At 48.0% G+C, this 16363-nt stretch overlaps 9 protein-coding genes across 9 annotated transcripts; 4 read left to right on the plus strand and 5 right to left on the minus strand.

The window, feature by feature from the left end:
* Positions 1-602: 602 nt before the first annotated feature.
* Positions 603-1635, plus strand: rho3 (Rho family GTPase RHO3; the record flags this gene model as incomplete). The annotated part of the gene is made up of 8 exons (XM_057248267.1): positions 603-652; positions 712-762; positions 829-846; positions 920-936; positions 1001-1015; positions 1078-1199; positions 1261-1462; positions 1517-1635. 8 exons carry the CDS (start codon positions 603-605, stop codon positions 1633-1635), a joined length of 594 nt encoding a protein of 197 aa, XP_057112699.1.
* Positions 1636-2574: 939 nt separating this feature from the next.
* On the minus strand, positions 2575-3450 carry N7479_000570 (lipoyl(octanoyl) transferase LIP2; the record flags this gene model as incomplete). Its single annotated transcript, XM_057248268.1, has 1 exon — positions 2575-3450. One exon carries the CDS (start codon positions 3448-3450, stop codon positions 2575-2577), a length of 876 nt encoding a protein of 291 aa, XP_057112700.1.
* Positions 3451-3949: 499 nt separating this feature from the next.
* Positions 3950-4743, minus strand: N7479_000571 (pyridoxamine 5'-phosphate oxidase family protein; the record flags this gene model as incomplete). The annotated part of the gene is made up of 2 exons (XM_057248269.1): positions 3950-4558; positions 4627-4743. 2 exons carry the CDS (start codon positions 4741-4743, stop codon positions 3950-3952), a joined length of 726 nt encoding a protein of 241 aa, XP_057112701.1.
* Positions 4744-5819: 1076 nt separating this feature from the next.
* On the plus strand, positions 5820-7031 carry N7479_000572 (NIPSNAP family protein; the record flags this gene model as incomplete). Its single annotated transcript, XM_057248270.1, has 2 exons — positions 5820-6483; positions 6547-7031. 2 exons carry the CDS (start codon positions 5820-5822, stop codon positions 7029-7031), a joined length of 1149 nt encoding a protein of 382 aa, XP_057112702.1.
* An 898-nt stretch (positions 7032-7929) lies between these two features.
* Positions 7930-9693, plus strand: N7479_000573 (aminoalcoholphosphotransferase; the record flags this gene model as incomplete). The annotated part of the gene is made up of 7 exons (XM_057248271.1): positions 7930-8069; positions 8265-8274; positions 8360-8517; positions 8581-8627; positions 8700-8795; positions 8851-9518; positions 9580-9693. The coding sequence occupies 7 exons, from the start codon at positions 7930-7932 to the stop codon at positions 9691-9693; spliced, it is 1233 nt and encodes a 410-aa protein (XP_057112703.1).
* A 576-nt stretch (positions 9694-10269) lies between these two features.
* Positions 10270-10864, plus strand: N7479_000574 (40S ribosomal protein eS27; the record flags this gene model as incomplete). Its single annotated transcript, XM_057248272.1, has 3 exons — positions 10270-10272; positions 10406-10468; positions 10682-10864. 3 exons carry the CDS (start codon positions 10270-10272, stop codon positions 10862-10864), a joined length of 249 nt encoding a protein of 82 aa, XP_057112704.1.
* Positions 10865-14022: 3158 nt separating this feature from the next.
* Positions 14023-14477, minus strand: N7479_000575 (uncharacterized protein; the record flags this gene model as incomplete). The annotated part of the gene is made up of 2 exons (XM_057248273.1): positions 14023-14320; positions 14425-14477. The coding sequence occupies 2 exons, from the start codon at positions 14475-14477 to the stop codon at positions 14023-14025; spliced, it is 351 nt and encodes a 116-aa protein (XP_057112705.1).
* An 881-nt stretch (positions 14478-15358) lies between these two features.
* On the minus strand, positions 15359-15559 carry N7479_000576 (uncharacterized protein; the record flags this gene model as incomplete). Its single annotated transcript, XM_057248274.1, has 1 exon — positions 15359-15559. One exon carries the CDS (start codon positions 15557-15559, stop codon positions 15359-15361), a length of 201 nt encoding a protein of 66 aa, XP_057112706.1.
* Positions 15560-15765: 206 nt separating this feature from the next.
* N7479_000577 (uncharacterized protein) lies at positions 15766-16113 on the minus strand (the record flags this gene model as incomplete). Its single annotated transcript, XM_057248275.1, has 1 exon — positions 15766-16113. One exon carries the CDS (start codon positions 16111-16113, stop codon positions 15766-15768), a length of 348 nt encoding a protein of 115 aa, XP_057112707.1.
* Positions 16114-16363: the final 250 nt, after the last annotated feature.

Genomic DNA, 16363 nt, shown 5'->3' on the forward strand with positions numbered 1-16363 from the left:
ATATTCGTATCCCACCATCTTTGTTGTCTCTCAGGGGCTTGGTATGTTGACTATTACAGTCCTAGTACGGAGTAGACTCTTTGCATATTGAAAGCTAAGTAAGAGCTTTAGTAACTATATAGTAGAGAGAGACCAAGGTACTTTGCAAACTTGTATCAAAAATAGCAACCTTGCAAGAGTAAGCCGCATACGAATTCCAAGATTCCTTCACGTTAACCCCTTATAGAAAGGCCCGGGGTATAACGCCCCAAGACCCAAAACATCCAGGAACATACGCGAACAAGCCCACAGTACAAGACAGGTTTAGAAATGGGCTGGATTTAACAGCCAAATTATCAAAAAGAGAGAAAAAAAGGCCCTTAGGTGGACCAGAAGGGGGCTGACGCTATTCGCCGATCCCTCCAGCCCTTCAGTGCGCGATGTCATCGACTCAGGCAGTCCTGGAATCTTCCCCCGACAACAACTTCGATCTTCTACTTGTCACATAATTGTTCCCAACCTTTATACGGTTATCGCTTCACAAAATAGCACATAATACGTGAACATACAGTCTATTACCCTCTTAATCTCCCTACCCCGACTCTCCTGAATCACTTTGCGCTATGCAGCTGTGCGGCCGTCAGAAGGTGGTCCAGCGCAAGATGGTGCTGCTGTTAGTTTTGATCGGAATTTCCCCGCTGATTATTGGCGATTGGTCTGACATTCTCACAGAGGCGATGGTGCCTGCGGCAAGACATCTGCGCTGAATGTGTTTACTCGTGGGTGCGCAACCTCCCCCTCACCCCGTCTCCGATGATGACAGCATAGCTAACGGACTTTGCCAATTAGATTCTTCCCCACAGTCTAGTAAGGAATTATGCTATATTTCAATCATACTTTCAAGTGTAGGTTACTGACTCTAGTTATAATTTCTGCTTAGTGAGCCTACGGTCTTTGGTATGCGCGCATCCCCCCGATTGAATTTCATGAACCCGCAATTGGCTAACATCAGGAAATATAGAAAACTACGTGCACGGTACATGATCACCCCACCCCATCCCCGCTGACCACGATCCTCGAAACTCACACGCATCCTAGATATCTTCGTCGATAACATACATGTGGAGCTCTCGCTATGGGATACCGCTGGCCAAGAAGAATTCGACCGACTACGCGCACTGTCCTACGAGGACACACATGTTCTCATGCTCTGCTTCAGTGTAAGAACAGCATTTTCTCCCGAAATCCACAGAAATATGAGCTAATAATTCTGATAAATAGGTCGACAGCCCTGACTCCTTCGAGAACGTGGCATCGAAATGGATGACCGAGATTAACGAGAACTGCCCGGGCGTGCGCGTAGTCCTGACAGCACTCAAGTGCGATCTGCGCAAGGACGAAGACATGAACGACAACCCCAATTGCATCACCTTCGACCAGGGCCTAGCGAAGGCAAAGGAAATCGGCGCCGTGAAGTACCTGGGTGAGTGCTCTTCAATTCATGTATATCTGATTACACAGCTTACATTCTTTTTAGAATGCTCTGCGGTCCAAAATCGCGGTATCAGAGAAAGCTTCTACGAGGCTGCTAAGGTTGCCCTCGAGGTTAACGCGGGCGGGAGCTCCTCCTCCGGTTCCGGCTGCATCATTCTGTGAGGTTATGCCTTGCAGTCCATTCCTGACATAGTAGCCCTCTATGTCTATCATATTGACCCTCGTTTACTCGCCGATATCCATCCTTGGAAGATCTCCATCCTCACTTCCCATTTGCTTTGTCCTCTGTTCATTTTTGCTTTTCCCCACGTTCCGGTTGGATTTATTGATTCCCCCATGCATTCGGTGTTTTGAGCTTGCTTTTATTTTGAGCTCGCTGTCGACTTTACTTCATTACCAGGGCAGGCTATGTCTGCTCCATTCAGACCGCATAGAGACCAGTCTATGTTGATTGCATGATTGCATAGCTCCGGATTTCTTCGGAGCATTTCAGCGAGGTTGGTTTTTTGACTCCTAATTATCATAGTCGAATATAATTTTCATTGGACTTTGCGGGGTTTTTAATGTATTTATTCTTCTAATATTTTCTTCTTTAGTGAAACGAAAGTTCTCGACCCATATCTCACCGCCTTTGTTCACCGCTCTGGGATATTCCCGATAAGGTACCTCGTCATTGAAGTTTACCGCAAAGATACTTGACGTTGGGTTACTTTTCCTGTCGGCAGTATTTCTGAATCATGTTGCTCGATAACTTTTAAGGACCTGCGGCAAGGTTAGTTTCTCCACCTTCTGTTTTCGCTTATCTGATGTGGCCTAATTCGCATTGCAACTATCCATATGTATGAATACAGCTATGTTCAAAATGCAGTTCCATGTTGAGATTCTTACATTACATCCTCATTGTGATTCAAACCATCTCCCTAAGCACAACTCTTTAGGTGTCCAAGCTACCAGCCAAGCCACATACATCATACATATAGGTTCTACAAGCTTGACAGCTGAACTATCGAACAGCATGAAACAACCAAGCGAGAGAAACATGACACAATGTTACAAACCCCGCATCATCCAAGCAGAGTATCCAGCAGCACAAGCTCTATACTATAACAAATCCTCCTCCCGAACCTGATAAACCTCATCAATCTTCTCCCCCAGCGAATTCTCCCCGCATGCAAAATCCGCATTAACCCGATTAACAAACTTCTCCACAAATGCAGCAGCAACATCCCCAATATCTAATCCTGGAACACCCACACCCTGTAGACTAGTAGCCTCCTTGCCCTCTAGTCCACAAGCTACAATCTGCTTAAAGAACCACATCGGCTCATCCGTGACGTTAAGCCCGATTCCAAAGCTGCTGATGTTACGTCGCAAATGCACTCCCACAGCTGTGATCTTCCTCGGTTGCGATCCTGATCCTGGCTTCACCCACACCCCCGGATCTTCTGTCGTAAACCCCTCTACACCGTAGCTCTTCAGTAGGTCGATGACGCTGTTCTCTAGAAGACGGATGTGGCACCGGGGTGTTAGGCCTAGTCGCTTGAGATCCAGGATCGTGTACGCGACCATCTGGCCCGGCCCGTGGTAGGTTGTCTGTCCACCGCGGAGAGTGGGGTGGTACTCTGCCTTTGGTGGTTGGCTGCCATGCGGGGTGAGGAGGGAGCGGATTGGTTCGAGAGGTGAGGGGAGGGAGAGGTTGGAGTTTTTCGTGTCGGGTGGACTTGTGTTTGAAGGTGGGAGGTCGCGGCGGCCGGTGGTGTAGACGGGGTTTGGGGTGAAGGTGATGATTGTTGGGTCTGGGGGTGGAGGTGGGTACTTGGCGAGTATGGCGCTTGAGCTACTCAGATCCTGTGAGGATATTGAGCCTGGGGAAGCGAGCTTTTTGTGCGTGAGGAGGTTGGTTGTGAGGGTTTGTTGGATGTGCGAGACGCGGCTGAAGGGCGTTGTGTGGGGGAGGTGGAGGTGCGCGAGTCTCATTCTGGGTGGTTTTGATGATGGTGGAATGGTTGAGGTTTTGGGTTTATGAGAATTGGATCTCTTAGTGTATTGTAAGGTTGTGGGAGAGTGTTTGCGTTTTCCGCGGAGTACGAGGTTGGTTGTTGCGGAGAAGCTGTAAGCTCGCTCCGATAAGGTTTGATAAGTGGCGGCCCTCTGCGGTCTCTCTACGGGATAGGGCTATCTATATGCATTGAATGCTGGCTATTCCGAGTCTAACATCTACAGATATTGTGTGAATTTCGTATTTTTTTATCCCCTCCCAACCATGCAAGCATAAGCCATTCGACAAGCCGACAATTTTAGACAAATCAGCCCAAATGGAACCAGACATTGGCGCAATGTTCTCTAAAATGAACAGCTTAATTCCACTATCCGAGTTGGTGAGAGATATAGTGTCAATGTGGTAGGAAATATAAATCCATTGCTATACACTTATTTCTTGTATTTCAAATAGAAACTGGAGCATATAGACCCCAAACTATGAAGAAGTCACGCCATTGACCAGGCCAGAGTCCTGCTCAGCAGGAAGCAGAACCCAGTCGCGCACACCACCCTTCCAATCTGCGATACGACCCTCGGTAACTCTAACAGTAACAACCTGCACATCAGTATCAATGGAAACGCTAGGCCGTCTTTGGCTAGGATCCTGTTGGTGTTGCTGCTGGCCGAAATTGATCTCCTCCTCCTCGAACGTATTATTCTCCAAATGGCGAGCCTTGCACCATGACTCTTCTTCCGATCCGGACTCCAAGAACCGTGCCTCGCCCGTAATGGTAGTCGAGATGCTAGAGAGCGCGCTGGTGTTTAGGTTGAGTAGTAGGCTGGCAAGAGACGAGCGGGTGGCGGCAGGTGGTGGGGAGCCATCGCGGTCACCGTGCGTAGGGGCCCGAGTGGGTGGGCGATGCGAGACCCAGTCGTGGACCAGAAGTGAGACTCGTGGGTTGGACAGCAGGTGGTTTGTTTTGCGTGATGCGGGGTTTGTGGTCATGATGATAGTGGGGTGCGAGTCGTATGGCGTCGAGGGGAGATAGGTGTAGGACATCAGTGAGATATGGGGAGTTTTGTCATCGCATGTTGCCAGATGCAGCTTGATTGAGCCGATACAAGGTCAGTTTGGTGAACTGGTTGTCTGTTGCATGGTGGCGTGGTACTTACGAAACGGGAGTTTTTGAGACACGAGATGACCTCGGATGGCAAGGAGGTAGCGACATGGGGATGGGTGGTGGTCGCAGATGCCTCGTAAGACAGCGGGGGGTTGACTGATTCGGCCATTTTCTTAAACTCTGAGAGCCAAAATAGCAATAATGAGGTTTGGAGGGGAGGGTCGAGATCTGCCCTCCGGGGGCGGTGTCCTATTCCCAAAGGGTTTAGGCGCCCGCTGTTCTAATGTCCGACAACGGCAACGTCATCATTCCATGTTTGCCATTGGAGTTCCAACTTGCCTACTTCGCAGGGTATACCCCCGATCTACGGCGATTTGTTTTAGACTCATTTTTCGGTGGATATATTAACCTCGGGTCTAGGCACCTCAGTACCCATATACACATATCACAAGTGATGTGCAAAGAGCGTGGAGCCCAAACAACGTCATACCTCATAGCGGCAGATATATCGGATCTTGTTTATTGCATGATATTTGCATCGAGTACAAAGTACAGGCAAATAGCCGTGTCTTTACGCCGTACTTTGTGCTCTATAGCACTACATATAGTACGGAGTATGGAGTGCTACAGATGGTACATATGGTACATAACAAATGCACAGGGGATGTACGCCACCCCACGGATATTTGCAGTCCAACCTTGGAAGGGTATCGAGTACATCCCAGTAATGTCATCATTACCCACATTTTAATGATGGATTGGCTGTAAACTTGGGCAAGTGATACCAACATAACCCGTACTATTACCCTGTACCAAGAACTCGGGGAAGCTCCTTCCCCGCACATAACCGTTAACAACATCAACATCTCCGTACTCCCATACCGAGTCCAATTCCATACTGTAATTATATTACCTCTCTGATCTTTCTATTTGCCATTTGTTACTGATACTCCCCGTATTGGACATTTCTCATCTCCGGTCCAATCGGTCACACATCCACCGATCATCGCCCCCTTCTTCAACACTCCCTGCAACTCCAGCCTAATCCCTGCACTTAACTCTCCACTCTCCTATTCCCCCTCAGTTTGTTTCTACCATCTTCACCTTTCACTATTCTCACACTCTCCACTCCTATCCCTCTTCTTTCTACTGCCTTGATTCTATATATCTTACCAACTTATTGCGAACTCTGGATTAACCATTGTGAAACGTATTTTCTGTCTCTTGTTCCTTCCACATTCCATCATGTTGGGTCCACGCGCAGCACGCTCAGCCCGCTCGGTGACTTCCCTGTTGCGACCCTTTAGCTCGTCAGCTGTGGCCTATCGTTCTCCCTCTATTCGAGATATTACACTCCAGTCGACTGAGGACTACCTCAGACGGCAGAAGGAGTTCCGCGAGAATTTGGAGCAGGCTCGTTTGAGAAGAGAACAGCAAGAGAGTCAGTCTGTCAATGCTTCTGCTTCTTCGTCTTCTTCTCCCCTCCCCCGTGAGTACGCTCCCACTGCTCCACAAGTGAGCAATGCGAGCAGACATGATCGTATCTACCCTACTTTCGATGCTGCTACGGCGCTTGACCACAAGGCATTGGGCTCACTTTCAGCGCATCGCTATTTAGGAAATGACCAGCAACAAGAAGCTGTGTCCAAACGTGGACCTTTGTCCTCGCTCATCTACGGCACAAAGGAGGGCCAGCACTTTGACAAGGATATGGAGCGCTCTTTCTCCGAGGTCCTAGCCCGCGGCAAATACGTCCATTCCATCGTTATGCATGATGTTAAACCTGACAAGGTTGATGAATATGTTGATCTGGTGGGTCAGTGGTACCCTCGTATGGCGGGTACCGAGGAGAACCGTGTCAACTTGGTGGGCAGCTGGCGGACGCAAGTGGGCGACAATGATACATTTGGTAAATCCTGATCGAATACCCTAATCGTTTTCTATGGGCTGACTTTTGTCCTTTCTTGAATAGTCCACATCTGGGAATATCAACGCTACGAAGGCTACCACGCCTCCCTTCACAACATTTCGGAACACCCAGAGTTCCGTGAGTTTGATCGCAAACTCAAGAGCCTGATTAAGAGCAAGAAGACTTCGTTGATGCAGGAGTTCTCGTTCTGGCCCACAACCCCGCCTCGCCGTCTCGGCGGAGTGTTTGAGCTTCGGTCATACACTCTGCACCCGGGCAACCTCCTGGAGTGGGAGACCCACTGGCGCCGTGGCCTTACAGCTCGTCGCGAAGTTATGGAGGGCGTAGGCGCATGGTTTGTGCAAATCGGCGAATTGAACACAGTGCACCACCTATGGCAATTTGCCAACTTGGAGGAACGCAAGATCTGCCGCGAGCAGTCGTGGGGCGTGGAAGGCTGGGCGGAGACAGTTCACAAAACTGTTCCCTTGATCCAGACCATGCAAAGTCGGATTCTTGTCCCGATGCCCTGGAGTCCTGTCGGCTAAATTTGAGAGCCAGCTGAAACGTTTTCCCCTGGCCTATTCCTTGGATCTTGGCGTCCAGGGTAGCTTCATTGTTTGAACGACTAGGACTCGCGAGGTGTATTGACTAAGATTGGTTCACTACCCCCATACCCTTATTTCCTTTCTATCAGGATGCATGTTTTGGGGATACTAGGCCCTATGCATCCGATTTTGTATTGTGTACCTAGGCATTAAGCATTCACATCCATTCAAACATCAGACCTCTTTTAGGAACGGAGTAGAGCCCCGGTTCCCCCATAGTTGCCAGTCCCGAGCGCCCGTGGACAACCCCACTTCTTGGCCCATCTTAACCCTCGGGCATTTCATTGGCAACGCTTACGCTCGGGAGAGGTGTCGGTTGAATACCTGCACGTGGGTTATCGACCTGGCAAGGGAAGCATCGTAGTCAAATACTTACATGCCTAATAGATGTACATATATGTATGTATATGTACAATAATGACTATGTACATATACAATCACAAACATCTCCGATCTATCCAATTCATTTCTCTCCGCCGGCAGAAAAAAAAAGTCAAAGTCAACAAAACATCAAGACCAAGTGGCCTCTTTGTCCCTCCATCGCCGATCTTCAATATCAAGCCCCTCAAGAATTGCATCTACGGCTGTTTCCATAACAGAGAGTTGATTCTCTTTTATCTTCTTACACTCTTTCTTCCCCCTTTCCCGGCTACCTCAACCATCCCTCGACCCTAATCGCGCGTCTACAACTCATAGAGGTGCCCAACCGCGCGTATTCAGAGGCGAGCACCGCAACAACGACAACGAAAACCACATCGAATATATGCCTCGTGGTTAGAAGGGAATACACAGATACTAGATACTCGTGCGCTCACACACGCGCAAAATAAACCTGAAAATGGTTTACATCCGGCAACATGAATTGGCGAATCTGAAGAACTACAAATATGTCGGAGTCGATCATTCTCTTGTCAGTCGGTATATCCTCAAGCCGTTCTACAATAAATTTGTGATCCACTGCTTTCCCATGGGGATGGCGTAAGTATATTCCCTCTCCTTACTTTCGTTCCCCGGACTTTTGTGTACATGGATATCCATGCTCGCGTGCCATTTTTTTTTTCATACTGAGACAGATACGTTGTTATTCTTTCGTCTTCTGTTGTCCCATTCCAAATGATCTATACGCAGCGCAATATGGCTGACTTTATTCTTCTATTCTTTGCGCGTTTAAAGACCCAATGCCGTAAGTTTTGCCCACGCGACACTATTACACTATTACAATTGCCAGAGTATAAGAATCGATCCTAATCCCTTGCTCAATTCGGTAGATCACCCTCAGCGGATTCATGTTTGTGGTAATTAATTTCCTCACCGTTATGTGGTACAACCCCAATTTGGATACGGACTGTCCGATCTGGGTCTATGCCAGTTGTGCGATTGGTTTGTTCCTGTACCAGACCTTCGATGCCGTAGATGGCATGCAAGCGTATGTCCACACTTTTTCGTCGAAAAGTCAAGGGGCGCTGTACTAATACTAGTTGCGCTTTAGGCGGAGGACGAGACAGAGTGGCCCGCTGGGCGAACTCTTTGATCACAGTGAGTTCTCGAAGACAGTATGAAGATAGTTGAAGTGTACGGATTGCTGATTCGCTGTTTTTGCGTTACTAGGTGTCGATGCATGCAACACCGGTCTCAGCGTCTTGGTCTTCGCATCGGCGATGAACATGGGCCAGTCCTGGATGACCTTCGTCGCTCTATTCGGCTGTAAGCCCAGCCTTCCCGTGCCCTTCCACGCATAAATCATCTCTGACAATCGCAGCAACGATGACCTTCTACGTCCAGACATGGGATGAATACTACACGCAAGTCCTCACATTGGGCGTAGTCTCCGGCCCCGTCGAGGGCATTCTCACCATTTGCCTCGTCTACATTTTCACCGCCTGTATGGGCGGCGGCAGCTTCTGGCACCAGGGCATGCTCGAGACCATCGGCGTGTCGAAGCCCAGCTTCCTCTCAAGCTATATTTACAACCTGCCTTTCATTCAGTGGTACCTTGTGTATGGCGCCATCATGCTCTTCTTCGCCATCGGCTCGAGTATCATGCACGTCATGCAGGTGCGTCGCGAGCGAGGCCAGGACCCCATCTCGCCGCTGTATGGCCTCCTACCATGCGTGGCAATCTGGACCGTCATTCCCGCCTACCTTTACCTGCAGCCAGTGATTTTGGAAAACTACGCCATTCCTTTCGGCGTGTTTGTGAGCCTCATCAATGCCTACTCTGTCGGCCGCATTATCATCGGCCACCTCACTCAGACGAGTTTCCCTTATCAAAATGTCCTGCTGTACCCGCTCGCTCTGGGCGTTTTGGACAGCGCGGGTGCGCTGATCGGCTTGTGGTCGGCCCCGGTGCTTGGCTATGGGATTGGGCAGGTGGCATTCACATTCGGCTGTTTGGGACTAGCCATTGGTGTGTACGGTAGCTTCGTGGTATGTTTTCCCTTATCGTTTCCCCCGCGCTTGACGATTTGCTGATGTTGATTTCCTCCAGTTCGACATTATCACCACGATATGCGACTACGTCGATATCTGGTGCCTCACTATCAAGTATCCGTTCGTTGAGGAGACCGAGCGCAAGAACGGTGTGTCGAAGAAGACCAAGTAATGCGATCATTGACGAAACCCGGAGTGTTTGGTTGGCTTGTGGATGAACACCATTTCAACCTTGATCACCACAGGCGAGACAGCTCAATTGAGCTGAGTGGAAGAGTCGGGTATTCAGTCGGACACGTTAAAAGAGTGGACAAGATGATGCCTGGCTAACGACGTTTTCCAGTACATATTTTGTTTCATTCAACACAGAGCAAAAAGCTCGGAGTGGCTATTTAGCGATAGATTATGAGAGTTGTAATTTCGCCGTTGTTTTGGATTGTTGTAGAAAGAATGATGAAGCACCTGACTGCCTGCCCGCAGCGAAATCCACGTCTCCACACGGAACCAGCGATTTAGCCCGTGCTTACCTCAGTAGGTTATGTAATCAGGCGTTGATTGGTGGAAAGTTCGCCGCCTTCCCAGATAAGGACAAGCGAGGGCACAAAGCGGCACAAAGCCCTACCTCCACCCAAACCGGTCCAAATCCCTTCAGAGTTCTCTTGGAAGACCACCTCATCCGCATCACACAAGGCCATCGCCATCAGCGCCATTAATCAACTATCTCGCTGATCGACTTTCACTCGTCAAGATGGTAAGCCCATTTTCGCCCTAAATTTTCCGCTCGGTCTTCGTTCGATGCGGCCACACACGGACACAGGGGACCTATACGGATTATCGATTCAAAAATTCAACGTCCAGCGACGCTAACATGCTATCCTCGATAGGTTCTCGCGGTCGATCTCCTCAACCCCACCCCTCAGGCCGAGGCCCGTAAGCACAAGCTTAAGGTATGAAACAACCGAACCCCGATACACGAAAGATCTGAAAATATCAACCCGACGAGAGGTGAAACCTGGATATTCGACCTGGACCCGAATCTCTGATGCTCAACAAGGAGCAAATGGGCAAAGGCACCGAACGACAGGAATGATATGGAACTTTTGTGGAAAATGGAAATGTTGGAAGAAATGACGGCTGATTATGGAACTCTACGATTACAGACCCTCGTGCCCCAGCCCCGCTCCTTCTTCATGGACGTCAAGTGCCCCGGTTGCTTCACCATCACTACCGTCTTCTCCCACGCCCAGACCGTCGTCATCTGCGCCGGCTGCTCGACTGTCCTCTGCCAGCCCACCGGTGGCAAGGCCCGTCTGACCGAGGGCTGCTCTTTCCGCCGCAAGTAAACGAGAAACGAATGAAAAACTTTTTTTTCTTGTTATGTTCCGGTTGAAACGTCAAAGAGAGAATTAGCATGGAGAAATTAGGATGAAAATACCAAAACCCGGGGTTGACCTCTTCTTACCTTTTTTTTGATCGTCTCGGCTTCGGTTTTCGGTGTTTCGGGGAGAGAGTTTCTATTCTAGCCCAGTTCCATATACTGGGCTTTCTCTCTTTCTCTCTTCCTACCGGGCTTCAAAATGTCACATACCAAACACATCTTTTTTTTCAATATCACCCTTCCCCTGCCGAACCACATGGACATTTTTTTCTTAACTGTTGTTTTCGACTGGTGTTGGGTTTATGATGGGGTGCGATTCGCAGATGATGTGATATGGTTCTTTTTTCCATTCTATATCAGTATGCTTATCCCCTCTGAAGAAAGACAAAAATTTGAATGTGGTCTTTTGGGCCCGTTTCTCATCCTATTTTCCACCATTGCCTGTTCTTTCTTTTGCATTTCACGGTGATGATAAATATCTCAGCGTTGAATTATTGTTTTCCTTTGCGCGTGATGACAGATAGAAGATGGAATGCCCCGACCCTGTCAACGACCTCCAAAAAAGCATTCTAAAAAAAAGCAACTAGCATTCTGCTAAGGGAGTTCCGGATATCTGGCACAAAAAAGGCACTTTGCTTGACTTTGTGCTTTGTTTTATGTTCTGATTTTCTGCTTTCTTGTGTTTACTGTTTAAATTTATCTGCGACTACTGTATATTGGGCTCTACACTCTATATCATGAGTTGTACCTTAGATCGCCGCCAATTGTAGATGTATAGCCGTAGCTGTACTCCGTACATACTATGTACTAAACATTACATCTGCCGTTATGTTAGACATGTAGATTTTCATGACATATCAATTATGATGATGCCTGCGGACTAGCTTGGAAGCGTAGTCCCAAGTAGCCTATCGACTGGATGCGAATTCTCATACATAGGTTCGTCCAAGATTGGAGGAAATACTGGGTTAGCCGCACTTTATGCCAATATCAACGAGCTCACAGGAAGTGGATCAAAAGGACCCAATAAAATTATACCTGTCAATGTAAGTTCAGCTGAGCAGGTCACATGCGGGGCCTACGGCTGAGAATCACCCAGCATTTCACCCTGCCTATATTGCATTTGAGGCTCTAATTATTGAGCGAGAAGGGCCGGTGCGCAATAAACGTATTTTTTAATTGGAAACGTGTGATATGGTATACTTATTCTGTGTCTTTCACACACCGGGTTCCATAACTCAGTTGGTTAGAGTGTGGTGCTAATAACGCCAAAGTCGAGGGTTCGACCCCCTCTGGAACCACGATTTTTTTTTTTTATGCCCGCTGAAATCACAGTTGCTTTCTTACCACATTATGCAGATAACTTCATAGCTCAGCACGTCCCTATACCCCATGGTCAGGGAGGCACGAGCCTCGCCGAACGTAAATAGAACAATAATTGCGCCTTGTGATATATCATGGTCACAAGGTCAGAAACTCTGCATAACAAGAGCCTCAGTGTAGTAGATTATCTAAGTAGGTGAAAATAAAAGCACAATCATCTTACCAGAATAAATACGACACCAGGAACATTCAAAGCCAGAAAAAAACTTATCCCCTTCAACTTCTCATTTTATAGTAGTACTTCTGTGTCGACCTGCAGAACCTCTAGCTCGATTACTACTACACTGTTATTCTTCTGTTCTCCCATTACTCGAGACACCATGGTACTTGTCTCTGTGTGGTATTGCTGTGCGTGTCATTTCGGGCCTCACAATACATCATTATATACATACTGCATAGAATGTGAAAGTCCACGCTGCGTCGGATGTCAATATTTGGAGTACGACATGAGATCGCCGTCGCCAAGCTCAGGTGAAAGCACATCTACTGAGCAGGAAACTACAACACAATCTCCGGATACCTCCACTGGTGGCAGGAGGATCTTCCAGCAACATACCACTCAGGCAGAAGCAGCGGACGGCACCGTATTATCTAGTAGGAATCCTGGTTTACCAAGGCTGTTGCTCTAGCTTTTTGAATCAGGACTTGAATTATTCCGCCAGCGAGAGGATCCGCTACTCCATATTTCCTGCCTAATAACCCCACGGAGGATATCCAGAGTGACTATTCCGCTACATCTCAGCGTTAGCTATTAGTTACATACTTTCCTTGTTCTTCTAGATTCTTCAATTTTCGGTTGTGCGCACGGTCTTGCGCAGATGGCTGTTCATCTCATGAGTGATTACAACTTTTTTTTTACTTGGATTCGGAGCTTATAATATTCTCACCGAGGATTTCTCATCATCTTATTTAGCTTCGACCGGGTGAGTCCTCAAGATACCAGCTCCGATAGTTAAAATCCCTAGCTGTAGGCAATGATCCGCTGACCATTATTAGTTTCGGAGATTTGATGGATATGAATACACTCTCCTACTGCCCGAATATCCCGCTGAGGACCAGCCATTTTACCATTATGCGTCGAAGCCCATGCACACTTGGCCGTTACTAGTATCACATGAGTTCAATCACTGGTTTCAAAGATCTTTGTCTCGCACTGCCCGACAACTACTGTCTACAAAGCGGCACTAGGCGAAAGATAAGACAATAGGTCTCTTGTTTTTGAAATGACTTATGTTGAAAACCAATAACAATGGCCACTGTTCTACATGTATATATAGTTGATATCTCAAGAATGCGGGTCCCAGGAGTTCCCCACATGGCGCGCTTGTCTACATAGTAAGCCTCAAGGTGACTAAATTGGAAAACAAATTTGATTTGTAGTCTTGCCTAGTACTCTTTATGGCCGTCTTGCTTTATTATCCTGTATAATTTTCATAGAAGCTATACAGCTTCGGTGTATATATATGGGTTATATCTTCTCGTGCATCCTAGAAGAGAAATATCAAAGCTCGAGGGACCAAAAGAAACAGAAATCGCAGTTTCATTCAAGGATGTATGTAGATATGGGTATGTCATGATATGATTGTCTGTGTACATGAAGCTACTGTACAAGTGCCAGTGGCGAAGAGAATAATGGAAACCAAAGAACGTGCAGAGCAAAGCTAGGCTAGCGTTGTCCTCATCTTCCCATCCCCTCATAAATATGTACGAAAAAACAGGGGGAAAAAAGCATTGAGCCCCTTACTGAGTCAAAGCCAGCGCCTTAGCCTTGATCTCCGCGCCAAAATCAGCAGGATTGGAGGGGTCGCCGCCAGTCATCATGGACAGCTTGCCGGTAGTGTCATTGACGAGGATATTAGCAAACCCATTACGACCCTCAACCTCGACCACAGCAGCCTTAGCAGCGCTATCACCAGCAGCGTACTTGGCGGCGTCAACGGCCTTCAGCTGGTTGTGGGAGTTGCGGACGAAGTCGTACAGGAAGAAGATAGTTGGGTGGGTGTTAGGGGGTTGGCACCCGGGGTGGGACTCAAAAGCACTGTCCCAGATCGTTAGTAACATAATATATGTTGCTGATATGTGAACTATCGAGAGGTTTCAAAAGATATTGTGTGGTGGGGTTGCGAGGTGGGGGAGACATGCTCGATGAGTGCCTGCATCTTAGCATTGAGCTCTTGGAGGTTGGTGTTGGACATAATTGCGTAAATTTGTGGTGATTGTCAAAGTAAAAAAATAATTCTGACACGAATTAGATGTTTGTTGATGTGATGAAGCTGTTTAATGTCCAAGTTTCCTATTTTGGACGGGCTTTGAGGGGCGGCGATTTGACCGCCCTGTTTTGCCAAGCTAAACTCTTACCGCCTTTATATACATGTCTATCGACCCAGCAAACTTGTTGCACGTCTCATGATCTGTCTGGTGTGTGATCTGTCTGGTTGTGAGCTCCCGCTGGTTGCTCACGAACTGCAGTTGATTTCTTTCGCTTGAGCTTGCCAATGCCGGTCTCAGCCTTGATTAGCTTCATGACGTAACGCCGGATATCATTGCCCCTCTACTTTGCGACATTAGTCCAACAAACACTGCAATAACACTTCTCATAGCATCCTGGTGGTGATATGCCAAGCCCACCGTGTTCAGTTGCCGCTCCTATGACCTGGCGAGGTATGCGCACATGTCGAAATGACCTTCTAACGCCCGCATCGCCGGGCAGCCAGGCGCAGAATTTCGAAAAGAATGTGATTGCATTGTCATACATCGCGTCGGCAATAAGTATGAAGCCATTGTGTCGTATCCATATCTCCAGTCCATTCGCAATAGAACACAGCTTTTCAATAGAGGGAAACTCGCTAGGCGTTTCCTGATCGGTCGTCCATTGGCCGCAGTGTAAATTGATCGACCATGCATATTACCGTTACCCAAGTACATAAAAGTCTCCCACCGTATAACCTACTTCTTGGGGTTATGTCGATTGCCTTGAACCAGCATTGCTTGCACCGAATTGACCGCAAAGCGGCAATCGGCAAAGGCCTTGGCGATATCATCAGCTCCTTTGCATACATGCTCCGAACTGCACGCTTCAACATTGACATGTCTGCGCAGGAGCTCGGGTTTTTGTACGAGCAGTCGCATGGTACAGATTTAATGCGGCTCGCTCCATAGTCGAGCCGTCATCGGCCACCTTGACGGCTTGGGCGCACTTACCCTTCTCCATGAGGTTCCAGAAAATGCGCCATGTAGCTGGATCATGTGAATGCAGCTCTAGGGCCTCGGTGGTCATTTTTCATGATAATACCAGCACAATATGCCTAGCAATGCCCGCTCCTCCACCATAAGGTCGAGAGTCTTCAAACGCCATTTCGTGTAGGCCGCAACATGTGCACCACTTACTTGCATGTCCGTCGGTCACGGCAAGGCAGTCAGCAACTTTATTGCCGCCGAAAGATGCGGGGAAGATTAGTTTTACCCAACTGGCAATACACCTAATCATATTGATACGTCACGCCATATCGATACATCGAGCTCGCTGGGGCTTGGCACGACGGTGTAATTGAGATCGCACTCGTCGAAGAGAGCCTGCGAATCAAGCATATCCGCCTCATGGTGCGCGAATATTATGGGGAAACCCAAACTCACGTATTCAGGCTTAGGCACTCTGAATGCCTCCTTGCTCCATTGTTCACTTGAACTCTCCAGTCTCGGCTCAGTGGCTGACAACATCTTAGAGGCTTCAGTGCCCGACGGTGTCCAGTCACCTACATAAAAAATTGCACGCGAACGCGTGCCGACTGCGAAGTTGGCTGCATTTATGAATAAAGTTGTGAGATCACTCATGGCTTGGTTGAGTTGCGGCGTAGAGGGCCAGTTGTTTCGCAACTTTGGAAAGTGCTCCACTCTCCTATCTATAGTAACGAGGGAGAAATACCGAATAGACTAATCCCAGAAAGAAAGGGAAGGAGAAAAGGAGGGAAGAAAAGAAGGGAAGAAAAGAAGCTCTTCTTGGTAAACAAACAGAATTTGCGGCCCGAATGCTCAGGCACTAATCGCACATTTCCTTATCTTATCTTATCTTATCGCTCCTGAG

This window comes from Penicillium vulpinum (genome assembly GCF_028829585.1).
Source record: "Penicillium vulpinum strain IBT 29486 chromosome Unknown utg000001l_segment0_segment0, whole genome shotgun sequence".
In the NCBI taxonomy this organism is placed as follows: domain Eukaryota; kingdom Fungi; phylum Ascomycota; class Eurotiomycetes; order Eurotiales; family Aspergillaceae; genus Penicillium; species Penicillium vulpinum.